At 65.9% G+C, this 24,955-nt stretch overlaps 2 protein-coding genes across 2 annotated transcripts in view; one reads left to right on the top strand and one right to left on the bottom strand.

The window, feature by feature from the left end:
- The first annotated feature begins 5 nt into the window (after positions 1–5).
- On the top strand, positions 6–4,949 carry TMEM191C (transmembrane protein 191C). Its single transcript, XM_051973275.1, has 10 exons — positions 6–207; positions 1,970–2,093; positions 2,459–2,509; positions 2,759–2,836; positions 2,952–3,008; positions 3,114–3,173; positions 3,833–3,897; positions 4,014–4,086; positions 4,308–4,348; positions 4,497–4,949. Exons 1-10 carry the CDS (start codon positions 53–55, stop codon positions 4,693–4,695), a joined length of 903 nt encoding a protein of 300 aa, XP_051829235.1. The 5' UTR covers positions 6–52; the 3' UTR covers positions 4,696–4,949.
- A 5,414-nt stretch (positions 4,950–10,363) lies between these two features.
- Positions 10,364–24,955, bottom strand: part of PI4KA (phosphatidylinositol 4-kinase alpha) — an 87,382-nt gene continuing 72,790 nt past the window's right edge. Inside the window, exons 35-55 of the mRNA XM_051973273.1 lie at positions 24,448–24,555; positions 23,751–23,878; positions 22,748–22,867; positions 22,421–22,500; positions 21,305–21,498; positions 20,740–20,830; positions 20,308–20,475; positions 19,975–20,028; positions 19,574–19,694; positions 19,245–19,374; positions 17,979–18,049; positions 17,497–17,569; positions 17,320–17,390; positions 16,738–16,847; positions 16,310–16,414; positions 16,036–16,161; positions 13,528–13,648; positions 13,041–13,200; positions 12,826–12,915; positions 12,421–12,504; positions 10,364–10,930 (exon numbers count right to left, since the gene is read on the bottom strand). Coding sequence (XP_051829233.1) covers positions 10,879–10,930; positions 12,421–12,504; positions 12,826–12,915; positions 13,041–13,200; positions 13,528–13,648; positions 16,036–16,161; positions 16,310–16,414; positions 16,738–16,847; positions 17,320–17,390; positions 17,497–17,569; positions 17,979–18,049; positions 19,245–19,374; positions 19,574–19,694; positions 19,975–20,028; positions 20,308–20,475; positions 20,740–20,830; positions 21,305–21,498; positions 22,421–22,500; positions 22,748–22,867; positions 23,751–23,878; positions 24,448–24,555 — 2,257 coding nt within the window. The 3' untranslated portion in view covers positions 10,364–10,878. The remainder of the gene's footprint in view (positions 10,931–12,420; positions 12,505–12,825; positions 12,916–13,040; positions 13,201–13,527; positions 13,649–16,035; positions 16,162–16,309; positions 16,415–16,737; positions 16,848–17,319; positions 17,391–17,496; positions 17,570–17,978; positions 18,050–19,244; positions 19,375–19,573; positions 19,695–19,974; positions 20,029–20,307; positions 20,476–20,739; positions 20,831–21,304; positions 21,499–22,420; positions 22,501–22,747; positions 22,868–23,750; positions 23,879–24,447; positions 24,556–24,955) is intronic.

Genomic DNA, 24,955 nt, shown 5'->3' with positions numbered 1-24,955 from the left:
CGGGGCCAGGCTGGGCCGGTGCAGCAGGAGGGGGCTCTGGCCAGGCGGAGCCATGGCGGAGGCCGAGGAGATCCTGCTGCAGCTGCAGAAGGACAACAGGGACGGGCGGCTGCGCAAGCAGGAGCTGGAGGAGCTCATGAGGATCCTGGAGACCGAGAGCGACAGCCTGGTCCTGACCCTGCGGAGCCTCAGGGAGCGGGAGCGCAGGTGGGGCCCCTGGGGGGGGCTCCCGAGGCCGAGAGGGCCCTTGAGAGAACCGGGGTTCTGGGGAAACTGAGCCCGGGGCTGCTGCTTTGTGGAACTTGGGGGCTTCCCTCCCCAGCGGTTCTAACAGCAGGTGCCCGAGCCCCGGAAGCTCCTGGGGAAGGGGGGTCAAGGGAGACAGGTGGCGGAAAGGGGCTCGGGAGAGCATTTACTGAGCCTTTATTAAGCACCTGCTGCATACTTGGTCCTGGGGAAGGGAGGAAGAGGCGTCTGGGCCTCCCTCAGCCCTTTATTGATGCCCTCGGGCTCTAGTCTGTGTTGGTGGGAAACAGAAAAAGCAGAAATATTGGGAAGGTCCTTTAGGAAACCTGCCTTTGTCAAGCGCCTACTGTATACTGGGCGCTAGTGCCAGGCTACCCGAGGGGGGGGCAGGGCCCGTGGGCCAACGGGCCAGAGGGAAAGTCAGCGGGGGCAGGAGAGGAGGGGGCTTCCTGGAGGAGAAGGGGCTGGCAGTTTGAGGAGATGGGAGGGGTTGGGGGGGCGCCCGGAGCCGGCTCGGGCAGGGTTCCGCCCGGCGGGGATCGGCACTTTGCATCCGGGCCCCGAGGCCGTGGTGAGAGTGGAGGTCGCGCAGTCGCTTTCGGGGGGAGTCACCGACTCCTGGGGGAGGAGGGCCCCGCGTGGGTCCCAGGGAGAAGGCGGGGGCGGGGCAGGGGCGGGGTTGGGAGGAAGAGAACCTTCTCTTCTGAGCCTGCTGGAGGCCACTGAGAAACTGAGCCCCAAAGGACCATCTGAGTCCTGGGGGGGAGGCGCAGGGCAGAGCCCTGAGGGGCGTCCGTGGCGACAGGGGGGAGGGGCCCCCACACCGGGACAGGCTGACGCCCAGGGAGGGGGCGAGGGGCGATCGGCTCGGACAGGGAGGAGGGGCCCCTCACACCGGGACAGACTGACGCCCAGGGAGGGGGCGAGGGGCGAGCGGCTCGGACAGGGGGGAGGGGCCCCCCACACCGGGACAGACTGACGCCCAGGGAGGGGGCGAGGGGCGGCTCGGACAGGGGGGAGGGCTCCACACCCGCAGTTTTCCCTGCCCGGGTTCTAGCTCTCGGATCCTTTTTGGGTCCCAGTCCTGCCCCTCCCCCTTGGGGGGTCACCGGCGAGCACCAGGAGCAGAGCAGCGCCCTGCCCCCCCCGCCCTCGGCAGCCCCTGCTCCTATTGGTTCCGGCCGAGTTTAGCGCGCAGGGGTCCCTCAGCCTGGCGCCCGCCGCCCGAGCCCGCGCTGACCACCGGCGTCCGCTCCTCGCCTTTGCCGGAGCGCAGGCTGGCAGAGAAGAAGGGCGACCCGAGCCCCCTCCCGGGCCTGGAACCTGCGCCCTCAGCACGGGACGCCCCCCAAGCTGCCATCATCTCTAGGCGAGAATCCCAGGATGTCCCAGCAGCGGAAGCGCCCCCTCCCCCCCCCCCCCGCCCGGGGACAAGGGGCTCCACACGGCGCTAACCCAAGTCCGGGGGGGAGAGCAAGAGGAGGAAGAGGAGGGGAAGGGGGCGAAGAGGAAGAGGACCCGAGCTCTCCCCTGGCTCCCCAGGCCCGGCCTCAGCTCGGGATTCAGGAGGCGCATTAAACCACGGGGTGGAAACGGCGTCGGGGACGGCCTCCCCCGGTGCTGCCCGGGCACAGCAGGGGCTTGGGGGCCCTCGGGGAGGAGGCAGCCTCCAGCCTCCCCCGGGAGCCTCTTCGCGGGCCCCTCACGTGCCTCCCCCCCGCAGCCTCCAGCGGAGGCTGAACCAGGCAGCCGGGGCCCTCCGCGGGGAGGCCGAGGAAGTGGTCAAGAGCCGAGCGGCCCACACGCTGGAGCTCATCGCCGACGCTGCGGAGCAGAAGCTTATCTTGGTGAGGGCGGGAGGGGCGGGGCGGGAGGGGAGGCGGGGGCGGGGCCGAGCGGGAGGGGCGGGGCCGGGGCGGGGCCGAGCGGGAGGGGCGGGGCCGGGGGCGGGAGGCGGGGCCGGGAGGGGAGGCGGGGCTGGGCCGGGAGGGGCGGGGCCGGGCCGGGAGGGGAGGCGGGGCCGGGCCGGGAGGGGAGGCGGGGCCGGGCCGGGAGGGGCGGGGCCGGGAGGGGAGGCGGGGCTGGGCCGGGAGGGGCGGGGCCGGGCCGGGAGGGGAGGCGGGGCCGGGAGGGGCGGGGCTGGGCCAGGCGGGGGGCGGGACTTGAATCCGGACCCTGGCCCTTCCGGGCCCTCGCCCTGCCTCCTCTTCAGGAGAGGAACAACCAGCTACTTCAAGAAGAATGGGAAGAACTTTCCAGCCAGGTAAGGGGTCCCGGGGGCGGGGAGCCGCGCGGGGCGGGGCCACAGGGAGGTGGGCAGGGGCTGCACCGAGTGACCTCTGGGGGCCCTTCGAGCTCCCGCTAGGAGCCGCCCCCTCTGCCTCAGTTTCCCCAGCGGTAAATGGCCGGGGCCACGATCTGAAGTCCCTGCCAGTGCCTCCCCACCCCCAGAACGATGGGAGAGCGCTTGGCGCCCCCGCCCCCCCCCACCCCGCTTGTCTCCCCCTCCCAGCTTTTCTACTACGGCGGGGAGCAGCAGTGCCAGCGCAGGCAGCATCGGCGGCTGCAGGCGGAGCTGCTGGGCCTCCAGGTGGGGGGCCAGGGGGGAGGGGGCCGGGGGCAGGAGGGGGGAGGGGAGAGGGCCGGGGGGGGGGGGCGCAGCTGGGCCCGGGAAGGGGGTGACCCGGCCCTCCTCCTGTGCGCAGAAACAGCTCGAGCTCATGGAGTCCAGGTCTGCCCTGCAAGCTGAGGGCATCCAGAAGGTGAGTGGGGGGTGAGTGCGGACGCGCATCTGGGGCCGCCAGGTCTGGGGGGCGTGGGGGGGCGGGGCGCCTCAGCTTAGCCCCCTCCTTGCCCCTGCTCCACAGGGCATCATGCAGAAGGAGGAGGCGTGGTCCAGCTTCCAGGAGCAGAGCGGGGTCCTCCAGGTGCGAGAATTCCCTCCCCAGAGTCCCCGAGCTCCCCAGAGTCTCCGTGCTCCCCAGAGTCCCCGAGCTCCCCAGAGTCCCCGTGCTCCCCAGAGTCCCCGTGCTCCCCAGAGTCTCCATGCTCCCCAGAGTCCCCAAGCTCCCCAGAGTCTCCGTGCTCCCCAGAGTCCCCGAGCTCCCCAGAGTCTCCGTGCTCCCGAGTCCCTGTGCTCCCCAGAGTCCCCGAGCTTCCCAGAGTCTCCGTGCTCCCCAGAGTCCCCGAGCTCCCCAGCGTCCCCGTGCTCCCCAGAGTCTCCGTGCTCCCCAGAGTCTCTGTGCTCCCCAGAGTCCCCGAGCTCCCCAGAGTCTCCGTGCTCCCCAGAGTCCCCGAGCTCCCCAGAGTCCCCGAGCTCCCCAGAGTCTCCGTGCTCCCCAGAGTCCCCGAGCTCCCCAGAGTCCCCGAGCTCCCCAGAGTCTCCGTGCTCCCCAGAGTCCCCGAGCTCCCCAGAGTCCCCGAGCTCCCCAGAGTCTCCGTGCTCCCCAGAGTCTCCATGCTCCCCAGAGTCCCCGAGCTCCCCAGAGTCTCCGTGCTCCCCAGAGCCCCCGAGCTCCGGCCGAGTTCCCGCCCCCACCCAACACACTAGGGATCCCTTGTCCACAGTCTCCCCCCTCCCCCCCAGGAGCTCCAGACCAAGGTGATGGAGGTGGCTTCCGTGCTGGACACGCCTCGAGAAGGGATGGAGCTGTAAGTCCCGAAACGGCGGGGGCAGCCCGGGGCCGGGGCCTAAGGCGGGGGGAGGGGTTGTTTGGGGGGGCGGGAGCCGAGGCCTCGGCTTCTCACCCCTGCCCTGTTCTCGGCAGGAAGGCCGGCCAGGTTTCCCCCACGGCCAAAACCCCGGGCTCGCTCATGGAGGAGGTGGCTGAAGCCAACTGTGTGAGGGGGGACGGGGGACGAGGGAGGCTGGAGGGTGTTGAGTGCTGTGGAGGCCAGAAGCTGGTGGGGGGCGAGGGAGGCTGGGGAGGACGAGGGAGGCTGCGGGCCTTGGTGGCCTCTGTGTCAGAGAAGCCTGTAGGAAGGGGCCAGGCCACCCCCTCACCCCCACCCCCCCCAGCTCCGGGCGCCCGTGTGAATGCCCGCTCCTCTTCCTTTGGCAGGAAAACAGGCTGAACAGCCCCGGGCATTTCTACGGGCTCAGGTGAGGGGGGCTGGGCACGGGCGGCGGGACGCCCCTTCTCTCTCCCCCTTCCCCTTCCCCTCTCCCTCTCCCCTCTCCCCCCCATCTGACCGCGCCTCTGGGGCCCTCCCCAGCCGGGCCGCTCACCGCCCCCGCCCTCTGCCCCCAGGCTGTTGGCCGTCACGGGCCTCCGGCTGCTGCTCCCGCTGTGGTTCCTGAGCCTGCCCCTGTTCTACCTGAACCTGATTAACCCCAACGCCATCCGGGAGGCCCTGCCGCGCCTCTGCTCCCAGGGCACCTTCCGCCGCCTGCGCTACACCCTGTCGCCCCTGCTCGAGCTGCAGACCAACAACCTGCTGCCCACCTAGGCCCGGCCGGTCCGCGCGGCTCCTCCCGGCCCGCCCGTTCCAGCTCAGGCCCGGTCTCGGTCCCCCCCGTGAGCCACTACCGTCCCTCCCCGACCCCTCCGCCCCCGTCTCCCCGCCGCCTCCCCTTCTCTCTCCGGTCCTCACCCCCGCTGTCTCCCACTCTCGGCTCTGCGGGGACGGGGTGAAATCTCCCGCGGGCCCCAGGGGTTGTGTATGTCCCGGGATTGATCTTGGATTAATGGATCTGGGCTCAGTCAGAGGTGTGTGCGTGCCTGCGTGTGCGTGCGTCCCTGCCCCGCGCCCAGCCACAGGCCCCCGGCAGCCAGGAGGTGCCGGGGCCGCCCGCGGGGCCCGAACCCTTCGCTGCTTTTGGGGAGGGGAGGGCCGGCTCCCAGCAGCGCAGGAAGTCCCCGGTTCTTGTGGCCAAACTCCTTTGGCCCCAACCCCCGAGGTGCCCCCGGCTCCTGTGTCCGGGGGCGGCCCGCGGGGCCCCCCAGCTGATTGTGCCCGGCGGCGGTCAGGTCGGGCCAGATTTCAGACGCAGGTTTCTGGGGATCCGGGGCGGTCCCTCCTGGGCCGGCAAGTCGGGTCTCCCCGGACCGAGAGGCGAGAATGGGCGCTGCTGGCCTCCATCCCTGGTCAGGGACCTTCGGATCCCGGCTCAGCAGCTCCGGAGGGGAACCGGAGGCCCGGGTAACACGCTCCCCTCATCAGCGGCCTTCTTGAAAGCGCTCTGTGCCGGGCGCCAGCGACGGCCCCGTTGGGCGTCTCCGAGAACCTTCCGTTTCCCCGGAGCGCCCGACATGCCGACACAAAATAAAGGGCCCTCATTTTGGTGGGAGGTGGTGGTGGAGCCGAGCGCTGAAGCACAGCGAAAGAGGCGGCAGTGAAAGGGGACAGCACTGGACCCCCACTGCCGGTCTCGGGAACGGGATGGAGTGCGGCATCTGAGAGCAGGGAAGGGAATTTGACCCCGCCTCCGTTATTTATGCAGTTTTAGCCAGCATCAAAAATAAAAAACCCAAAAACCCCACATATTTAAGAAAGTGAAGCTAAAAGAAAATTCTCACGTTGGCCACGGAAGAATAGCCAACATCTGTCTACCTGATGCTTTAAGGTCCGGGTGAGAAATGGAAGGGGAATTCTATAGTTTCCACAGTTATGAAAATTAACTTGGAAAAATGAAATTGAAATCAGTGGCAATCCAGGAGGACATAAGAATGGTGGAGGTTTTCGATTCGAACGGGAGCCCTCTGGATGTGGCCCTCTTCCCCTCCTCCGGTGATCTTCCCCCCAGAGGATGTTAGCATATAAGCTCCTCGGGAGCAGGGACTGGCTTTGGTAATGGGGTGCTGGTCTTAGATTTGAAAAGGGACCCTCTGGATTTAATCTTTATCTTCCCCCATAAGAATGTCATGAGATTCACACACTGCAATATCCAATTCATGGAGTCAGGGGAGGGACTTGTGCTTCAGGACAGGACATACAATCTTGCCTTCGTGTTTTCATAAGTAACAAATGTGCAGTCCTTCTTGCAAGACCGTAAAATAAACCTTTCCCGCATTCACCAGGGAGTCAGTGGCGTTCGGGGTAAGACAGGTTTCTTTTATCAGGGGGCTCGTCCGGGATCCAGACAACAAGAGTTGAGGGCAGCCCCTGTTGAAGCACCAGAACGACACTGATTTCAATGTTCTCGTGGATCAGCTCTCGTGTCCCCCACTTAAGACCGTTCGAGATCCTAGGACCACGTTGATGAATCCAGGAGACAGGAAGGGAAACAAGAGTGGGGTCAGGGACTGGCTATGCAATGAATGAGGGGTAGAGATTCACGCTCTGTAACTTCTGTAACATCACATCGATGGGGAATCAGGGGAGGGACTTGCACTTCAGGAGAGGAAAGAAAATACAGTCTTTGTGTTTTCCACAGTGTGTCTACTAACCTCGGTACTCATTCTTGCAAGAATGTAAAATAAATCTTTCCCGCATCATCAGTGGAGTTCTTGGGAAAACGTTTTGTTTCTTAGTTTGCAAAGCACTTTTGACATCAGGCATGTCTCATTCTGCACAACTCTATCCCAGCCTGCCCGGTCCATCCCCTCTCCCTCAGCAGGTGGGTCACTGGCTCTCTGGCTTCATGATTGGTCACTGTTTGGTTCAGTTCTTAAGGCTTTCAAGAGAATTTTTCCTTCTTCACACCCTTGTTATTGTATACATGCTTGAATTCATTCATTACTCTGACCAGTTTCTCCTCCCCCTCTTTATTAATCAGAAGAGATTGATGGGGGAGGGTGGTTCTTAGGTTTGAGGCAATCGGCTGCTTTCCTAATCTCTTTCCTTTATGCAAAACCCAATTTATCTTTTTCCTTTTTAAATACCTCTTCACATTTGATCCTTCATTGTTAGAAGTTGTTTTGCTCAGGAAGAATCCCTCTCAATCTTCACCGCCCCCCTCGCCCCCAATTTCTCCCCTATCCTTCCCTGTTGAATAAACTTATTTCTGCTTCTAACTGCATGTTCTCTCTGCTGACTAATTCAAATGCAAGTGAGGTTCATGTGTCACTCCCCCTCTGCATCCCCTCTTTATAGATGTCTACTTGTGCTCCTTTATTCCCTAAGTTCTCACCTTTCTTTCCCAACAGGAACTATTTCTTTTCCCATCCCATTTTTTCTAAGACGATCAAAACTCTGCTCCTCTGGCTTATCTGACTTCTGTGACTTGTAATGATATGGGATTTAAAAGGGAAATGCTTTATTTTCCACTGTAAAAGAACTCTTCGATTGATCACTTGTGTTTACCTTTCTTTTGACACCTGAGCTGCTACTTCAAAGTTTCTATACAGCTGCTTAGAAGTTTTCAATTTCATAATAGTCACTTTTTCTGGGTTCTTTTTAGCTGCGAGTTCACATCCTTTACCTTCTAGAATGTATTCTTGGCTCATTAATAGTGGCGGCTGCTAAATCATGTATCTTCCTGATTGTGGTTTCCTAGTACCCAAATTCTTCCTCGTTATGGGCAATTTTGTTTTCTTCAATCTAGAACCTCGAGATTTTGGCTCTATTTTTTGAGGTTATTTTGAATTTGCTTTCAGTAGATATTTCTACTGTATCTTTTGGCTCGAAGAGATTTGGGTAATTTTATGTTTTTTTGAAGCATGAAGTCTTTTCTCGGGGAGGGGAGGGGAGAGCTTTTCAGATAGTCTGATGAATCTTCGATGCTCTCCTGGTCTGTATTCTCGATCACTTGTTTTTGATGTGAAATGCCGTCTGTTTTCTTCATGTCTCATTCCCCTGTCCTCTATTTTAATATTATCTCATGCAGTCGTCGTTTGTTCTGTTATAACCTTCAATTTGTTGCTTGTTTTGTACCTCTTGTGCCAAGCTGTCAATTCCCCTTCCAATCCAATTTCTTCCACAATTCTTTTCCTCTTTTTTTTCTCTAATTGGTCCCATTGAACTTATTCAGAAAATTAATTTTAAACTCTTAAAAAAAATCCTGAACTCTCGCTTCATGCCTTCCAGGAATTCTAGTTGAATTTGGGCCCGAAGTGAGTTTTCTTCGATATTTTAGACGTTTTGTTGATAGAGTGACTTCTCTTTTTGGTTTGTGCTTTCCTGCCACCATCATGATCGGATTCTTCTTTTTTGCGGTGGGGAGGAGGGCCGGTAGTCAGGTTTCAGCCACACAGCAGATGTTTGCTGCCCTCTGTGCTCCTCAAACACAGCCTAGGAACTGAGTCAGATTCTTGCCTACGAAGCCCCCTCTGGCTCGGGGCTCTTCGTCCTCCCTGGATCTGTGACCCCACATCGGGTGAGAGGCATAAGATGGCACCTGTGCGAGGTGAGGGCCCCCTCTAGGACTCCCTTTGTGTGGGTGTGCAGAACGTGACTTGGGCTGATCCAAGGCGAATGGGGGTGGATCTCTGCAAGCAGGACAGCCACTGGTTTTCCCCTCTGGTGTAGGCGGTCACTCCCATCACACACCTGTCTTCACGCCAGGCTGAAAGATGAGGCAGGAACTCCCCCCTGTCACCCCAGGAGCTACGGCCATAGTCCAAGTGTACAGTGATAGGGGTCTGCACCAGAGTGGGGGACGGTGCCAGAGGAGAGGAGGTCACATAGGGAAGAGACGTTGTAAAGGTAAAATGAACAAGAGAAATTGCACAGATAGAACCAACAGGCCTTGGTACGAGCTTGGATGTAGGTGTGAGAGACAGAAAAGAGACAGAGACAGAAGTAGAGACGCTGAGACAAAAGAGAGAGAGGGACAGACGAGAGACAGAGAAGTAGCAAGAGACACCGACACAAGCGATGGGGAGAGACAGAGGAATCCAGAATGTCTCCTGGGTTGGGAGCCCTGACAGTAACAGGGAAGTCAGGGAAAATGAAATGGCATCTCTAAGAGGATTTGAAATTTTATTAACGGGAAAGTTGGCCAAGGGACCATCTAACCATTGCTTGGGAAGCATCTGGAAGATGAAATGGTGACTCCAAAGCCAGTGACGTTTCATTGCCTGTTTGATGTCCTCGGAACTGACGCCGTGAAGGGAGCGGAACCAGGAGACCGCTGTGCACAGCAACGGGATTACGAGACGGTCACAGGGCGGACTCGGCTCTTCAAGGCAGTTCCAATAGACTTGGCTGGGCCATCCCTATCCATAGAGAACTATGGAGCCGGAGTGTGGTTTTGTGCTTTCTTTTTAATGCTTTTTTCCCCCTTTTGGTCCAATTTTTCTTGTACAATATAACAAACCTGGAAGTTTGTTTAAAACAACTGCACAAGGGACAGCTAGGGGGCGCAGTGGATAGACACCAGCCCTGAAGTCAGGAGGACCTGAGTTCAAATCTGGTCTCAGACACTTCCTGGCTGTGTGACCCTGGGCAAGTCACTTAACCCCAATTTTCTCAGCAAAAAAAAGAAAAAGAAAAGAAGAGCCCATATTTAGCCTCCATCAGATTGCTCGCTGTGTTGGGAAGGAGAGAAGTTGGGAACACAGAGTTTTATAAAGCCGAGCGCTGCCCTCGATCGCTTCGCAGATTTGGCAAAAGGAAATACTGTTGAAAATTAAAAGCAGTCTGTGAAAGAGCCATTTCTCAAGCGTCTGCTGTGCACCAGGCTAAGTGCTGGAGTTGGGGGGTGGGGGGAGGATGAGAAGGGGACAGACAGTTCCTGCCCTTAAGTCTAAGTGGGAGGACACAAACAAGCTGCATTCTGGGTAAATGAGAAATGACGGAGGGGGAGTCTGAGAGTTGCCGGCACTGGAGGTTTCCGCCGAAGGCAGGTTTTTTGGCGGGTCCATAGTTGGAGGGGAGGAGGGAGCCTTCCAGGGATGACGGGCCAAGTCGAGAGGAGGGTGATCTTGCTCGTGGACCTGTCAGAGGCCAGTGTCAGCAGGTGGGACGGGGAAGGGGGGGAAGGTGGGGGAGGGGGGCGGTTACAAAGGGCTCTGAAGGCCGTTTTGCATTTGTTCTCCCAGGCGAGGGGGAGCCACAGCGCTATCTGGAGGTTTCACAGCTTCTCTGTGGAGGCCATTTCTGGCCCCGAAGTGCCTGACCAAAGGACGCAGCCGGCGATGGGACGGGAATTCATCTTCCCGGGCTCGTGAGCCGCCTCGGCCTCTGCTGGGGTCTCAGGAACGGCCGCCAGAGAAAGCGCAGGCTCACACGAAGCTGGTGCTATTTTGGTCCTTTTATTCTTTCGGGTAGATTAAATAAATCTTTCATAGAGTGATTTTTATTTTACACACAGAAGGAAAAATACATTCTCCTTGTACCTATGACATAGAGGAAGGTGGCGGCAGGGCCCATGCACGGGACCGGGCCGCCCCGGGATGATTATCTTCCACCTCTGAGGATCCCCACAGGATCGCCCCGGGTCCCACCCCCGACCCCTATCCCGGGACGCTCCCTGCCCCCACCCCCTGCAGATCCGCCCACGGGCGTGGGGGCATCCGTGACCCCCGCAGGGAGCCCGGCCCAAGAGGACTCATCTACTGATTGCGCTAAAGTGGGGGAGCTGGTGAGCCGCAAGGAGCTCCGGGGCACGCTCGCACCCGCACACACAAGCATGCACACCCCGCTGCCCGCCCCCCACAGACCAGAGCCGGAGCCGTACGATTGCACAGTGCGCGAGACAAGACTGGAAGCAGCGTTGTTGCCCCGGAAACCCCCTGCCCGCGGGGGGCCTCAATACGGGATGTCGTTCTGATAGTACTGGATCATGTCGTAGGTCCGGCTCCTGCGGGGAAGGGAGGGAGGGGGTCAGACTCAGCCGGGAAGCCTCGGGGACGCCGAGGTCAGTGCGGTCACGGGCCGCGGGAGGAGGGGGGAGCAGCGGGGGGAGCGAAGGAGGGAGCAGAGGGGAGAGGAGGAAGAGAGCAGGGGAGGGAGGAGGGAGGGAGGGCTCCACCAGGCAGGGGCCAACAGGATGGTGACCATCGGCCCAAAGTTTCACTAGGCCAGGGGAGGGGGAAGGCCTGGGGTAGACATGCTGGCCAATCTCCTGCACTCTCACCGCTGAATGACCTCCTGCACTCTCACCCCTGGCTGACCTCCTGCACTCTCACCATTGGATGACCTCCTGCACTCTCACCGCTGGATGACCTCCTGCACTCTCACCGCTGAATGACCTCCTGCACTCTCACCTCTGGCTGACCTCCTGCACTCTCACCTCTGGCTGACCTGCACTCTCACTGCTGGATGACCTCCTGCACTCTCACCGCTGAATGACCTCCTGCACTCTCACCCCTGAATGACCTCCTGCACTCTCACCTCTGGCTGACCTCCTGCACTCTCAACCCTGGCTGACCTCCTGCACTCTCACCTCTGGCTGACCTGCATTCTCACCTCTGGCTGACCTGCACTCTCACTGCTGGATGACCTCCTGCACTCTCACCGCTGAATGACCTCCTGCACTCTCACCCCTGAATGACCTCCTGCACTCTCACCTCTGGCTGACCTCCTGCACTCTCAACCCTGGCTGACCTCCTGCACTCTCACCTCTGGCTGACCTCCTGCACTCTCACCACTGGCTGAACTGCACTCTCACCTCTGGTTGACCTCCAGCACCACAGGACGTGGTCTTTGAGCCTCCCTGGACATCCCTCCTCCCTGTTCCTCCTCCCTGACTCCCCGTCTCCCATCTCCGTGCTTCTGTCCTGGGCCCCCCTCCCTCGGAGGCGCTTCTCCTTCTCCACTGTCCCTCAGACGTGGTTCAGGGTTGAGCGGTTCCCCACGAGCTCCGTCAGAGCGTGGGCCGGGGCGAGTCTGAGGGAGCAGGGGCCGGGGGCTCCGGTTCCAAGGCTAAGCTGCCGAGCTCTGCCCGGGCAGAGACGCCCCGCTCAGACGGTCCGACCGGGCTCTTGAGCCTTGATGTGTCCAGAATTTGGTCGGGCAGCGTTCAGGGCTGGACTCTGGGGGGCTGAGGATGTGGCCCCTCGGACGCCCCCGTGGGGGTCCGCCTTCCCCAGCCTCGGGCACGCCGCCCAATGTCCTCACTCCCTCCCCGTCCCTTCTCCCCCCTGGCTGCAGGCGGCCTTCGGGCAGGGACAGGAAGGGGCGCGAGCCCCAGCAGGGCTTCGGGGCCGCTCCGGGGGACCGCAGAGCCCGAGCCCCGGGGGGCAGGACCGCGATGTCAGGGTCAGGGAGGGAGCCCCTAAGCCGGCTCTGTCCGGAAGGGCGCCCCCTGGGCCAAGCGCGGGACGCGGACGGACGGGCCGGGACACTGACCTGTTGCTGAGGAAGCAGTTCTGAATGACCTTCAGGATGAAGTTGGCCGCCTCCCGCTCGGTCATGTTCGGGCTGAACCTGTGCCTGGGGGAGACGGGGGGAGATGGGACAGCGGCCGCCCCCGGGGAGCCTGGGCCGGGGTCGCGTCTATGGGGAGGGGGCGATCCTGCCGAGGGATCCTCCACAAAGGGACCCTTGGGCCGGGCCCCGACCTCCGTGTTCCGGGGTCACCCGCAGGCCGAGGGGCCAGAGCGCGGCAGGTCCCGTCGGGGGCCCCCGCCCCGCGCCCCCAAAGGCAGCAGAGAAGCCCCCGGTGCTGGCTACAGAGGGCTAAGGGCCTCCCCAGGAGGAAGCCACGGCAAACGGCCCGACCGTGGGAGGGGCCGGCGCCGCGCCAGGACTCACTTCAGCAGCTTGATTGTCTGTCCTCGGAAGCAGGGCAGCCCGGTGTCCAGCATCAGGGTGACCAGGGAGACCACGGCGTCCATGTAGGGCCTGAGGGCAGAGCAGGGGGTCCGGCTGGGCACCCAAGCCTCCCCCTCCCTCCCCGCTGGGGGGCCCTCGGGGATCGGGGGGGGGCAGGCTGTGCTCTGAGGCCGGGGCACACCCGGAGCCCTCACCTGACCGCCAGGTAGCCCCGGACACACATCTCCATGAACCACTTGAACGGGGTGGCCTCCATCTTCCCGCCCATGATCATCACCATCTCGTCCGTCAGCTTGATGTCCGGCTCCCAGCCCAGGTTGCCCCCGGGGGAGCTCTCGAACATGAAGCCGAAGTCTGCGGGGCCGAGAGGGGAGCCCCCGGTGAGGGAGGTCGGAGCCGGCGTCCCCCCGGGGCCTCCCCCTCCCGGCCTCTGTGCCCGTGGGTGAGCCTGGCCTGCCTCGGTCTCTCCAACTGTAAAATGGGGATAAGACAAGCGCCACCTCCCGGGGTGGCTGTGACCGATGAGGCACGACGGGGGGCGGTCACACAAGCAAGCCCGCGTCCGCAGCCACTCCCGCGAGGGCGTGATCGCGCCCATTTTACAGAGGAGGACGCTGAGGGCCGTGGTCGGCCCCCAAGATCTCGCCGGCCCCCCTCCCCTCCCGGAGGCCCCCGGCTGACCGATGTGGATGATGTGGCCCTTCTTGTCCAGCATGATGTTGCCATTGTGCCGGTCTTTGATCTGCAGCAGGAACAGGAGGAGGCTGTAGGCGGCCATGCTGCGGATGAAGTTGTAGCGAGCCTGCGCGGGAAAAGGGCGCACGGTCACGGGGGGCGGCCCCCGGGCCCTCCCAAAATCCCCTGCGGCAGCGGCCGTCACCGGACCGAGCGGGGTCTGCTTCCGGCTCCCTTGGGCACCCACCCTGAGCCCGGGGCCCGGAGTAGCCCTCCCCGGCCGGGACCCTTGGCGCTGCTCCCAGAAGCCCCCCTTGCCGCCCCCAGAGCCGCTTATTCCGCTGCTCCCTGACTGGGCGCTCGGGCCAGTCTCACTTTTCACAATCACAAACAAGGCTGCCGCAAGAACCCTGAACGGCGAGGGGGGGCGGCGCGTCCAAGAGACCCGAGTTCAAATCCGGGCCCCTCAGATGTTCCAGACTTTACGTCTACAAGAGGGCGTCACCTCAGCCCCTTCCTCCTGGGACGGGTGGGGGAGGGGGAAGAGCTGCCAGGGGCTCGGGGCACACAGTAGGTCCCTCCCGGGCGAGCCGGGCCAGCGGGGCGGAGCTCAGACCCACGGGGATCCCCTGGAGAAGGGAAGGCCGGGGAGGAGCCGGGGCAGGACGAGGACGCCCAGGGGCCCGCGCATCTGGGGGCCAAGGGAAGTCTGAGGCTCCGGAGCGCAGCGCGGCGCGGGAAGCCGGAACGAACCGTGAGCCAAGGTCAGCCGGCCGGTCCGGGGGGAGGGGATCAGCATCCTGGGCCCGGGCAACCTCAGTGCGTGGGAGCCTGGCTCAGGGGATCGTTGCCCGGCTACCGCGGGCAGGAGGAAATGGCGCGGCGCGTAAGGGGGCGAGAAAGGCGGGCGTGCGGCACGATCCCCAAGGCAGAGCCCCGAGCGCCGCGGGGACACCGGTCCGTGCTCCGGCCGCTGAGGGCCAAGGGGCGGAGCCGCTCGGCTCTAGGAAAAGCCAGAAATCGGACCCCCGAGGACCCCCACGCGCCTGCGTGCTAAAGCAGGACGTCCGACGGGAACGGGACCACCAGCACGCCGAGCCGTTCTGTGCGGATAACCTGCCGGAGCCAGCCAACCCGAGCTGGCCGGGACTGCCCTTCGCTCTCCTGGGCCACCCTGAGCTACGCCAGCCCCTCGGCCGCCCCTGACCCGGGAGGGACCTACTGAGTGCCCCGAGCCCCTGGCAGCTCTTCCCCCCTCCCCCCCAGCCCGAGGAGGAGGGGCTGTCACAATTCCCCTTTTATAGGCAACTGCCCGCGGACACCCGGGTGCTGACAGAAACCGGGCGAGGACAGGCTGGAGACGCTCCCGACCGCCCCGGCCACAGCCGGAGCTTCTTACTGCAACATTCAGACCAGAAGCGAAGGAAGTCGGGAGAACCACCGGGCGGCCGGAGCGTGGCCCAAAGAACAGTCCTCGGGAACACGGAGGGGCCCGGAGAGCTCCCGTCGCGACGGTGCGGGAGGCAGCGGGACCCGTAAAACATCCCCAAGCAAAAGAAGCGCGGAAGCCAGGGGCTCCGATGGGGAAAGAAGGAAAGGGGAAGGGGCGGCCCAGGGCACAGATCCGGAAACGGGACCCCTGGGGGAATCCCAACCGTCGCCGTGGAGGCGGAAGAACCCCGAGAGGGGGAAGGGGAGGGCGTAAAGGCCGGCTGGAGGGGGCAGCGCTCCCAGTGCTTCCTGGGAAAGGGAAGCGGGATCAGCCTGGCTGCCCTTGGGCTCACAGATGAGACTGAGCGGCGCCGGCTCCCTGAGGGAAGCCATGGGGTCAGCGCCAGGTCCGGGCGGCCCGGCTGCCCCCGCGGCGAGGCACAAGCTGAGCGCCACAAGACTGACGCCTTCCCGTCAGCTGCTGGAGAAGCCTGAGAGAGCCCGGACCGAGGGCCAATCGGTCGAGATTTACGGGCGTTAATTTGGACCGTTCCCCGGAAGGTCAAATCCTGCGGCTGGAAAACTTGGGCCACGTGAGGAAGAGGCGACTCATTGGAGAAGCCCCAACGTCGGGAGAGATCAAAGGGCAAAGGGGAAGGGGCGGGCAGAGGAGGAGAGGGAGAGCGTCAGGGAAGCGACGGACACGAGCTCGGGCGGCCGGAGACTGCGGGACGGGGATGGCCGCTGTGGTCCAGGGCGGCCCAGCTAACGGCCTGAACCTCTTCCTTCGGACCGAGGTCGCCTCCCAGGGAACCTGGAGGAAGCTGGGGAGGCCGGCGAGAAGGGGAGCGGGAGCAGCCCCGGGCCCGGGGTCAGTGGGGACTGAGGGGCGAGAAGCCAGGACGGAGGGAGGGGGCCGGGAGGAGGAGGGAGGGCGCGTTCTGCACATACGGTATCTCCCGGACGTCCCGGGAGAGCACCTGAGGGAGATGAGAGGGCAGAGGACAGCGGGAGCCGAGGGGGCCGGCGAGGAAAGCGGCGGCGCGGAGGAGGAGGCCGGCCCGGAGCCCCCCCCCCCGGTACCTGCTGGAAGGCCAAGGTGGACTCATCCCCGTACTGCCGAGTGAAGTAGTCGTACATGCCGAAGTCCGTCTGCCGGCCCAGCTGGTCCCGAGAGGTGCAGTCGGGAATGCACTCGATCACCCCGCACTGAGGGCCGGAGAGCCGGCCTGAGCCCGGGGCCGCCCGATGGGCCTGGGGACGGACCCGAGCTCCCCCTCCCCCCCCGGGCAGGTCTCCGGCCCCGCTCCCACCCCCGAGGGCGCCCCCTCCCAGCCCAGTGTCCGGCTACACTCACCCCCGGAGCCGTGGCCACCACCCTGTAGGGAAACACGAAGAGGTCCAGGCCCACCAGCTGGAAGATGTTCTTGAAGAGGTCGATGATCTGCAGGGCCAGCATGTCCTGGGGGCGGCACGGGCCGGGACGGCCGCCTTAGAGGCCCCCGGCAGGGGGGGACCGGCCCGTGCTGCCGCCTCCACGGACCCTCCCGCCCTTCCCCTGGGCCACGCCCAGAGCCAGGCGAGGGCTGGGATGGGAAGGGGGCGAGCTCTCTGCCAGGGCAGGACCGGGCACTGTGCCCGGGGGAAGGAGAGGGACGGGCTCGCGGGTCCGGCACCCGCCTCTAACTTCCTCCCTAAGCACCTGCTCGTTACGGGAGGCGAAGGCATCGCTGGGGGCGCCCCCAAGTGGCTTCTGTGGCCCTCCCGGGCCGGGGCTCGGGTTACCTGTCTGCAGTCATCGCCCACTTTAAAGATGGCTGCCTGCCAAGAAATCTTCCCGCTGCTCTCATCCTCGTCCTCGGTGGTGGTGACAAAGTCTGAGCCGCATCGCAACCCTGGCGGGCCGAGAGGCCGGGCACTCAGCACGGAGCCCAGAGACCCCCGGGAGCCCAGAGACCCCGGGAGAGCCCATCCTGGCACAGGGGCCCAGAGACCCCCAGGAGCCCAGAACCCCCGAGAGCCCAGAGACCCCCGGGAGCCCAGAGACCCCTAGGAACCCGGCCTGGCACCGGAGCCCAGAACCCCCAGAAGCTCCAAGCAAACCCACATCCACAGAGCCCCAAGTGCCTCCCACCCGAGGGTCGCCCCCGGAGCAAACTTAACTCCACACGTGCACCGAAATCTGTGCACGTGAACATGCAGGCGACCGTGAGTGCACGCAGTAGGTGCTTAATCAGTGCTGGCCGATGGGCCGCCAGGAGGGGCTGCCGAGAGCCGGCCGGTGGGACTCCGCCAGCCCCGCTCCCGCCCCTGACCCTGCCGGGCAGCCTGGTGGGGCCTGGCCTTTGGCCGAGGCTCTGCACTGACCTTCCTTCTCCAGCTCGCTGACCCCGCAACGCTTCACCTTGAACTTGGCCAGGTACGGGGCCTTGGCGGCGCTGAAAAGACGAGGGCGCGGGCGCGTGAGTCCCCGCCCCCGGCAGCGGGGGTCACCGGAAATGGGCAGAGCCCCCCGTGCCCAACCCTGGGGCGGGGGCCGCTCACCTCTGCATCGGGGTCCCTGACTTGTAGTCAATGTCCAGCACGATGGCCTCGGGGTTACTGGGGAGGTAGCAGCCTAGAACAGAAGGAGCCCCTCAAGGGAGGGCGGGCGGTGCCCCCCGCGCCAAAGCGCCCCCCGGGGAGAGCGCCAGCAGCGCGTCAGGGAGCCGTGGCGGACACGGCCTAAAGGGGGACGGGGCCTTCCCCGGGGCCTCCCAGACCCCTCTGCTCACGCGGGGCCTCTTTCTACCCAAGTTCTGTCGCCGCCCCCCCAGCGCCCGCCCTCCCGCCCGGTGACTTGGCCGGCGTTTTCCTCAGGCTCAGTGTTTCCTTGGGCTAGAATCGGGGCCCTGCGCACAGCGGGGGTCTTCTCTGGCGGGGGAGGGGGGCAGGGCCCGTCTGGGACAGACCACACGCGGCTCCTCCTGCCACCTCCCTCGGGGCACCTCCCCCAGCCTGGCACAGCGGGCACTGGGGCCACTCACAGGGCTGCACCTTCACGTCGGCCAGGGCGCTCAGACACGCCTTCTTCCGCTCGTCACCTTTCGGGTACGGCCTGGGGAAGAGGACAGAGCAGCTTGGGTCGTGCCCCGGGGGAGGTTCGGACCAGGGGCAGCTGTGCCAGAACACGGGGAGCACCGCAGGGACACGGGGAGCACCGCAGGGACACGGGGAGCATCGCAGGGACACGGGGAGCACCGCAGGGACACGGGGAGCCCCTCAGGGACACGGGGAGCACCGCAAGGACACGGGCAGTGCCACAGGAACATGGGAAGCACCTCAGGGACACGGGGAGCCCCTCAGGGACACGGGGAGCACCGCAAGGACACGGGCAGTGCCACAGGAACATGGGAAGCACCTCAGGGACACGGGGAGCACCACAGGGACAGAGGGAGCACCGCAGGGACACGGGGAGCACCGCAGGGACACGGGGAGCACCGCAGGGACACGGGGAGCACCACAGGGACACGGGGAGCCCCTCAGGGACACGGGGAGCACCGCAGGGACACGGGGAGCACCGCAAGGACACGGGCAGTGCCACAGGAACATGGGAAGCACTTCAGGGACACGGGGAGTACCTCAGGGACACGGGGAGCACCGCAAGGACACGGGCAGTGCCACAGGAACATGGGAAGCACCTCAGGGACACGGGGAGCACCACAGGGACACGGGGAGCACCGCAGGGACACGGGGAGCACCGCAGGGACACGGGGAGCACCACAGGGACACGGGGAGCCCCTCAGGGACACGGGGAGCACCGCAGGGACACAGGGAGCACCTCTCTAGGTCCCCCTCTCTCCCACCCAGGGCCCAGCCGGTGACCCCCACATTCCCTCTCCTCGACCCCTCACCCCCCGGGCTCGCAGACAGGTAGCAGAGCGCCTCAGAGCTGCCCACACGCCCAGGTCTGGGGTAGGGGTGCATTAGGTGTGGGGGGGCTCCTCATGCTCCAGGGGGGGCACTCTGACCCCAAGTCTCCTCTTCCTCCGCAGGAGGCTCTCCCCTTTGTTCCCCAGGGGGCTCCCTCCTTCTGGGCTGGGGGTGTCAAGGGGAGATGGGGGCTCCCCAGTGTGGGGCCGCCGGGATCCAGAGCAGCCTCGGACCACCTCCTTTTTAGGCCGTTACTTCCCACACTTGGGGTCCGCCGAGACCTCGGGCGAACACCCCCACAAGACCACTCTTCCGCCGGGCTTCTGTTTTGGGCCCCCGCCCTCCCGCCCCTGCCCCAGGCCCCGGGAAGCCCGGCTCACTTGATGATGGCGGACACGTTGGTGATCTTGTTGAAGAAGTCGAACTCGCGCTGGTAGAAGTCCTTGGCGGGGCCGGACAGGGAGCCCGTGATCTCCTCCACCAGCTGCTCCAGGAGCTCCCCGATGTCCGCTGAGGGGGCGAGGGCGCGGTCACACTCACGCAGGGCGCGGCCGGCCCTCCCCCGGCCCAGACCCCAGCGCCGGATGTGGGGGGCTCTCCCTGCTGTGGGCCCCAAAGGTCACGCCCCCAAAGTGAACCAATGGGCAGGGGGGACGGGGGGATGTGGGGGCGGGGCCCCGGGACCCAGGCCCGGCCCGCGGGTACTCACGGTCCTTCTGGTGGCCCTCCTCGTCCAGGAAGATGTTGGTCTTCATGTTCCAGATGAACTGGTGGGCCAGCAGCTGGGACTTGGACGCCGCCCACAGGATGTACTCCCGGACGTAGCCCATCTGCGGGCAGAGCGACGCCCTGAGCCCCCCCCCGGCCCCCGCCCTGGGAAGGCGACAGGTCCAAGGCAGCAGCCGGGGAGGGGAGGCCTTGGCCGCCCCCTAGTGGCCCCCACGAGCCGTCCCAGAGAGCCAGCGCCCCCATTCTGGGCCCTTCCTCGGCCCCTGACCCCCCAGGTCCCCCCAGGCCCCCCCACTCCTCTGTGCGGCCCCAGGCCCGCTGCTCCCTCCGGGAATCCGGGAGCTCGGAGCTGCCCTGCCTGGGCGCGGGGCGGGGGCTCACCTTGTCGTACCGCAGGGCCTGCACGATCTGGGGGATGTAGAACAGAATGGCGTCCTGCAAAAGGGGGCACGAGAGCGTTCAAGATGAAGACGGAGACGGAAACCCCGCGACTCCGAGAACAAAGGCCCGAGGCCGGCGAGGAGCCGGGGGAGGAGACGCCCAGAGCTGCCCCACACGCCCGCGGTCACCGGGAGGACTCCGGGAGGGAGCACGGAGAGGAGCTGCTGCCGGGGGGCTCGGACCCGAGGGGGGCTCGCGACCGGTGGCGGCCAGAGCCGGGGACGAGCCCGAGCCAACGCGCGCGAGGGTGCGGGGGGTCCTGGGGGCTCTTACCGGAGGAAAGGAGCGCAAGACCTTGACCCCGTACTGCGCGGTGACGGGGTGGGGCGGGTACATGCTGGAGAAGTAGGAGAGGCCGGTGGGCGGGTCCGTCGGGGCCCAGCACAGCACATGGCTCAGCTCGGGGGCGTCTGCGTCGATCGTGTGCCAGGTCACCAGGTACTACAGGGGAGGGACAGAAGCCGCTGGGGAGGTGGGCCCAGGAGCGGGCACCGGGCACGAGGCCCGCCCGACTCTCCTCCGACAACACCCTGCGGTCCAATCCTCCGGGCGCGAGAGAGGGCGGCTGTGGGCGAGTGGTGGGGGCAGAGGGGCCGGGCGGGGACCCTGGGGCCCGCGGGTTACGTAGCTCAGCCGGGACCCCCCAGGGGCTCCGCGCCAAGCCCGGGCAGCCAGAGGGGAACGACGGCCGGGGAGGGCCGCTACCTTGATGGCCTCCGGCAAGTCGCTGACCGCGCCCGGGTCCAGCCGCACCAGCCGCGTCACCTCGGTCCCGATGGCTTCCGTGTTCTTGAATCTGAGACAGACGCCGGCCTCACGTCACCGAGCACGCACCGGGCCCCGTGCCCGGCTTCCTGCCCCGCCCCCCTCCGAGCTCTGGGGGCCCAGCGGGGAGGAGCCCCCCCCGCAAGCCCCTGCCTGGCCCCTCGCAGGCCCGAGCTGCCCGGCCCCGAGCCTCAGGGGTGTCAGCGCCCCGGCCTCCCCTCCCTCGGGCGCAGAGACCCTTTCCTTCTGCCGCCCCTCAAGGAGGGACCTGATGGGCCCCGTGACTTCTGCCCATCCTCCGGGGCTTGGTGCTCAAAGCTCTGTGGCCTGTCCCATCTCACCACATGCTTTTCCTCCTCCCAGATGGAGCCCCAGCGGGCCATTGGGGCTCTGCCCCTGCCTCTGGGACCCCCGGCCCTGCCTCGGGACCCCCGGCCCTGTCCCTGGCCCTGCCTCTGGGACCCCCGGCCCTGTCCCCGGCCCTGCCTCGGGACCCCCGGCCCACCTGGAGGGCAGCTGCACGGCCAGGTGCGGGGAGATGCTCCAGGCCAGGTTCACGTTGTCCTTCCACTGCTTCTCGCTCATGCTGACGTACTTGGACTTCCAGTTGGCCACGCTGCTCTCGCCCGTCTGGTCCAGCTCCAGCTCCGGCGCCGACAGGGGGTTGTACCAGGTGATCAGACGCTCGATCTCCGTGGCCTGGAAGGACCGAGAGCGGGGTCGGCTCCTCGTCCGCGGCCGGGCCTCGGGGGCAGCGGGCAGGGCCAAGGCCGCAGGGCTCCCCGGTGCCACCTCCCCCGTGCCCGCCAGATCGCCTCAGGCCGCGGCTCTTCCTCAGAAGCCGGCCCGCTCTGCGGCCCACCCGCCCGGCCCGGGCTCCCCGGCCTCTGCCCTGCACCTTCCCTGAGGGGGGCCCGCCGTGGGGGCGGGCCGGCCGGAGGTCTCCCTGAGCTGGGGGGGCTCCCCCTTTTACGGGGCCCTGATCAAACACCTACTGCGGGTGTGGCCCCGAGCTCAGCCTTGGGGAGGGAAACAAGGGACAGCCAGGCTCCGGAGCGAGGGGACCGGAGGCTGTGGGGAGGAAGCGCCAGCGGCGGGCAGCGAGGAGGGAGAGCTGCCGGTGTGGGGCACTGGGAGCGGATGGGGGGAGGGGCCCAGAAAGCAGAAGAGCCTGAAGTGCCAGAGGCAGGGCCCGCTACTGCTCCTGGGGACCCCTGAGAAGGAGGAGGGGGAGAGAAAGGGAGGAGGGGAAGCTCCGGGGCCAGGGGCGCCCTCTGGCGCATCCCAAGCATCGAGACCGAGGGACCGACTGCCAGGGCGGACGTTCAGGGCCAGCGGGGGCGGTCCCGCCGTCCCGCTCATTGTGAAGGGGCGCGGGGAAGGGTCCGCGCTGGCTGCGCTGCAGAGGGGCAGGCCCTGAGACCCCCGGCACCGCCCAACTAGGAGGCGCACGGGCCGGGGGCTCCGGCCCCCCCAGGAGCGTCTCTCTGAGGCTGCGGCCGATGTGGGCCCATGGGCGGGGCTGGGGAGGGGCCGGGGGCGGGGCCAGGGAGGGGCCGGGGCCGGGGCCAGGGCGGGATCAGGGGCGGGGCCGGGGGCGGGGCCAGGGCACCGCACTCACCAGCAGGGAGAGCAGCAGGGTCCGGCGCTTCATGTAATACTTGTGCAGCTGCGTGCCTCTGTTGGTCTTCTTGGACATCCCTGGAGAGAGGAGGGAAGGGAGGATTCCTCAGGGGGCGCCGGGGCCGGGAGTCAGTGCCCAGGAGCCGCCCCCGGCGCCCGCTCGGCTTCCTCGTGCGGGCGGGCCCTGGCGGAGGGCGGGGCCGAGCCCGGGGAGCGCGGGCGGAGCAGCCCCGATGGCGACGGCGCGGCGGTCTCAGGCGAGCGCGGGCGGGCGCCGGGCGAGCGGAGGAAAGACAAGGTGGCCGCGAACAGGGAGCTAGATGACCTGATTTCTTGGAGATGGTGGACATGCCGCTGGACAGCGGGTAAGTATTGATCCAGCCCTGCGTGGCCTGCTGCCGAGAGCCCACGGTTATGTCCAGGTTACTCCGCGTGTCTTGATTATCTACAAACACAACAGGGACGTTCGAGAAGGAGCACGGCCGGAGGGCGCCGCGGGCGGAGCTGGCGGCGGTGGGGGGGGCGCTGCCCCGGCTCCCTCCCGGCGTCGGCATTCGCGCTTCTCCGCCGAGCCTCCTGGGGGCGCTGTCCCCGGCTCCCTCCCCGCGTCGGCATTCGCGCTTCTCCGCCGAGCCTCCTGGGGGCGCTGGCCCCTCTGCCCCAGCCCCGGGCTCCGAGCTCCCATCTGTCTGCGACGCCCTCTCCCTCTGCGCCGGGAAAAGTGCCCGTCTCCTCCAGCCCCGCTAGATTCTGCCTCCTCCGGGTCCTCTCTGCCGACACCCAGCCTTCCTCCTTGCTCCTGTCCCTGAGCCCCGACTCCCCGGCGGGGCCTCCGACGGCCGTGGCTCCGCACTTGGGGAAGGCAGCTTCCCTGGGCCCAGCCCCGGGAGCACCGGCGCCCTCCTCCTCCTGCCCTGCTCGGGACTGTGGGTAGAGACGCTGGCGGGCCGAGGGGCCCGTCCCCCTGCAGAGACCTGCGGGTCTCTGTGCCAGGAAGGCTGCGGGGTCCTGGCGGGGTCCTCCTGGTCGGGGACCGCTGCGCCCCCTGGCGAGGTGCCCCAGGCGTGTCCCCGCTCTGATCGATGCCGGGCGCTAGCGCCCAGTCCCGCAGGAACCGCGGAGTCCTTCGCGGGGGCCGAGGCCCCGCCCCTTCTCGGGGAAGCGACCTTCTCCCTAAGTGACACGGGGCGCTGGTGTCCCGGGGGCTCTTCCCTGCTCCTCCGCCAGGTGCCGCTCTCTGGGCGGGCCCCCACCCTCTTCACCCCAAGGTGGCGCCGTCGCTGGTCCCAGGTCGGGGAAGCCCGCCCCACGCCCTCCCCCGTACTCACCCGGGGGCACCAGCTGGCTGGCCGTGAGGTACTTCTTATCCGAGAACATGGCCGTCCAGAACTTGATCAAGATGCTGATGTCCTCACGCAGCTGGTTCTCTCCCTGGGTGGGGAACCTCGGGGGGCAACTGAAAACAAGCGGGAGAAAAAGGGGCTCACGGACTGGCAGGAGGGGGCGGGCCGCATCCTGGGCATCCCCCCTGATCCCGTCAGATGGGCTGCAGGGGAGCGGCAGTCGGGCAGCGTTTCCCAAGGGCCTCCTGGGTGCCAGGCCCTGCCCGTTGTGGCGCCAGCGAGCAGACTGATGGCTGCCACCAGCTTCCCCCGGAGGGAAGAGCCCAAATCCAGCCTCAGTTTCCTCATCAGCAAAATGGGGCTAATGATGGCCCCGACCCCTCAGGGCAGTTGTCAGGAAGCCCAGATGACAGTTTGTGAAGCTCTTGGGGCAGGGCCTGGCACACAGTAGGTGCTGCATAAACCCTGACTGCTGCTGTGGTGGGGGAGGCTGGAAGGGCCCAAGGAGGGGCCGTGAGCGGAGGCCGGGGGGCCTGAGGGACGCGGTGCTCCCCGAGAACCGGGCTGCCATCGGGACAAATCCGTCCGGCTGCAATAATGAGGCGCCGCTGCCCACCTTTGGGGGCGGGGGGGCCAGGCCTGCGGTCTCCGGGACAGCTGGGGGGGGGGGGCGGGGGCGCACCTGAAGTAGTCGAAAGCGGTGGAGTACACCTTCTCGCGCAGGACGTTGCGGATGGTGGCGTTGGGGACCACGTCGGCGTGCAGCAGCGACAAGCCGAGAGTCAGCAGCCTGGGGGAGGGAGGCCACCGTCAGGAGGCCCCCTGCCCGGGGTCCCCGCACCCGGAGCTCGCCCCGCAGGGCCCGGCCAGCAGTGACTTGCCCCCGATGCACTTAGGGCAACGCTCCCAGAGGAGCCAGGCCCGGAGCTGGTGGCAGCGGCTGCGGTTACTGGCGGGACTGGGGCTCTCTGCGTGGGCCCGGTGGCTCCGAGGCCAGGACTAGAACCCGGCCCCCAGAGCCCCTGCCCGCCGTGGCCAAGGCCACCAACTGCCTCGAGGAGGGCCCTGGGGGGCGCTGTCTGACCGGGGAGTCCTGCTCCACCCTCTGGACTTCCTCTAGGACGAGCCCAGGAGCCTGGCCTGGCAGACATCCCGCCCTGTGCCCGGGCCGCCCCCTGCTCTGCCCCCAA

This window comes from Antechinus flavipes, chromosome 1, assembly GCF_016432865.1.
Source record: "Antechinus flavipes isolate AdamAnt ecotype Samford, QLD, Australia chromosome 1, AdamAnt_v2, whole genome shotgun sequence".
NCBI classification, from domain to species: Eukaryota; Metazoa; Chordata; class Mammalia; order Dasyuromorphia; family Dasyuridae; genus Antechinus; species Antechinus flavipes.
This window is presented reverse-complemented; position numbering and strand designations above follow the sequence as displayed.

What these genes read in the sequence shown, in the direction of transcription:
- TMEM191C (XM_051973275.1), top strand. Translation starts at nt 53, where the DNA reads ATGGCGGAGGCCGAGGAGATCCTGCTGCAGCTGCAGAAGGACAACAGG. An exon ending in CTCAGGGAGCGGGAGCGCAG is followed by an intron (nt 208 to 1,969) that starts GTGGGGCCCCTG and finishes TCCCCCCCGCAG; the next exon opens with CCTCCAGCGGAGGCTGAACC. An exon ending in CGGAGCAGAAGCTTATCTTG is followed by an intron (nt 2,094 to 2,458) that starts GTGAGGGCGGGA and finishes CCTCCTCTTCAG; the next exon opens with GAGAGGAACAACCAGCTACT.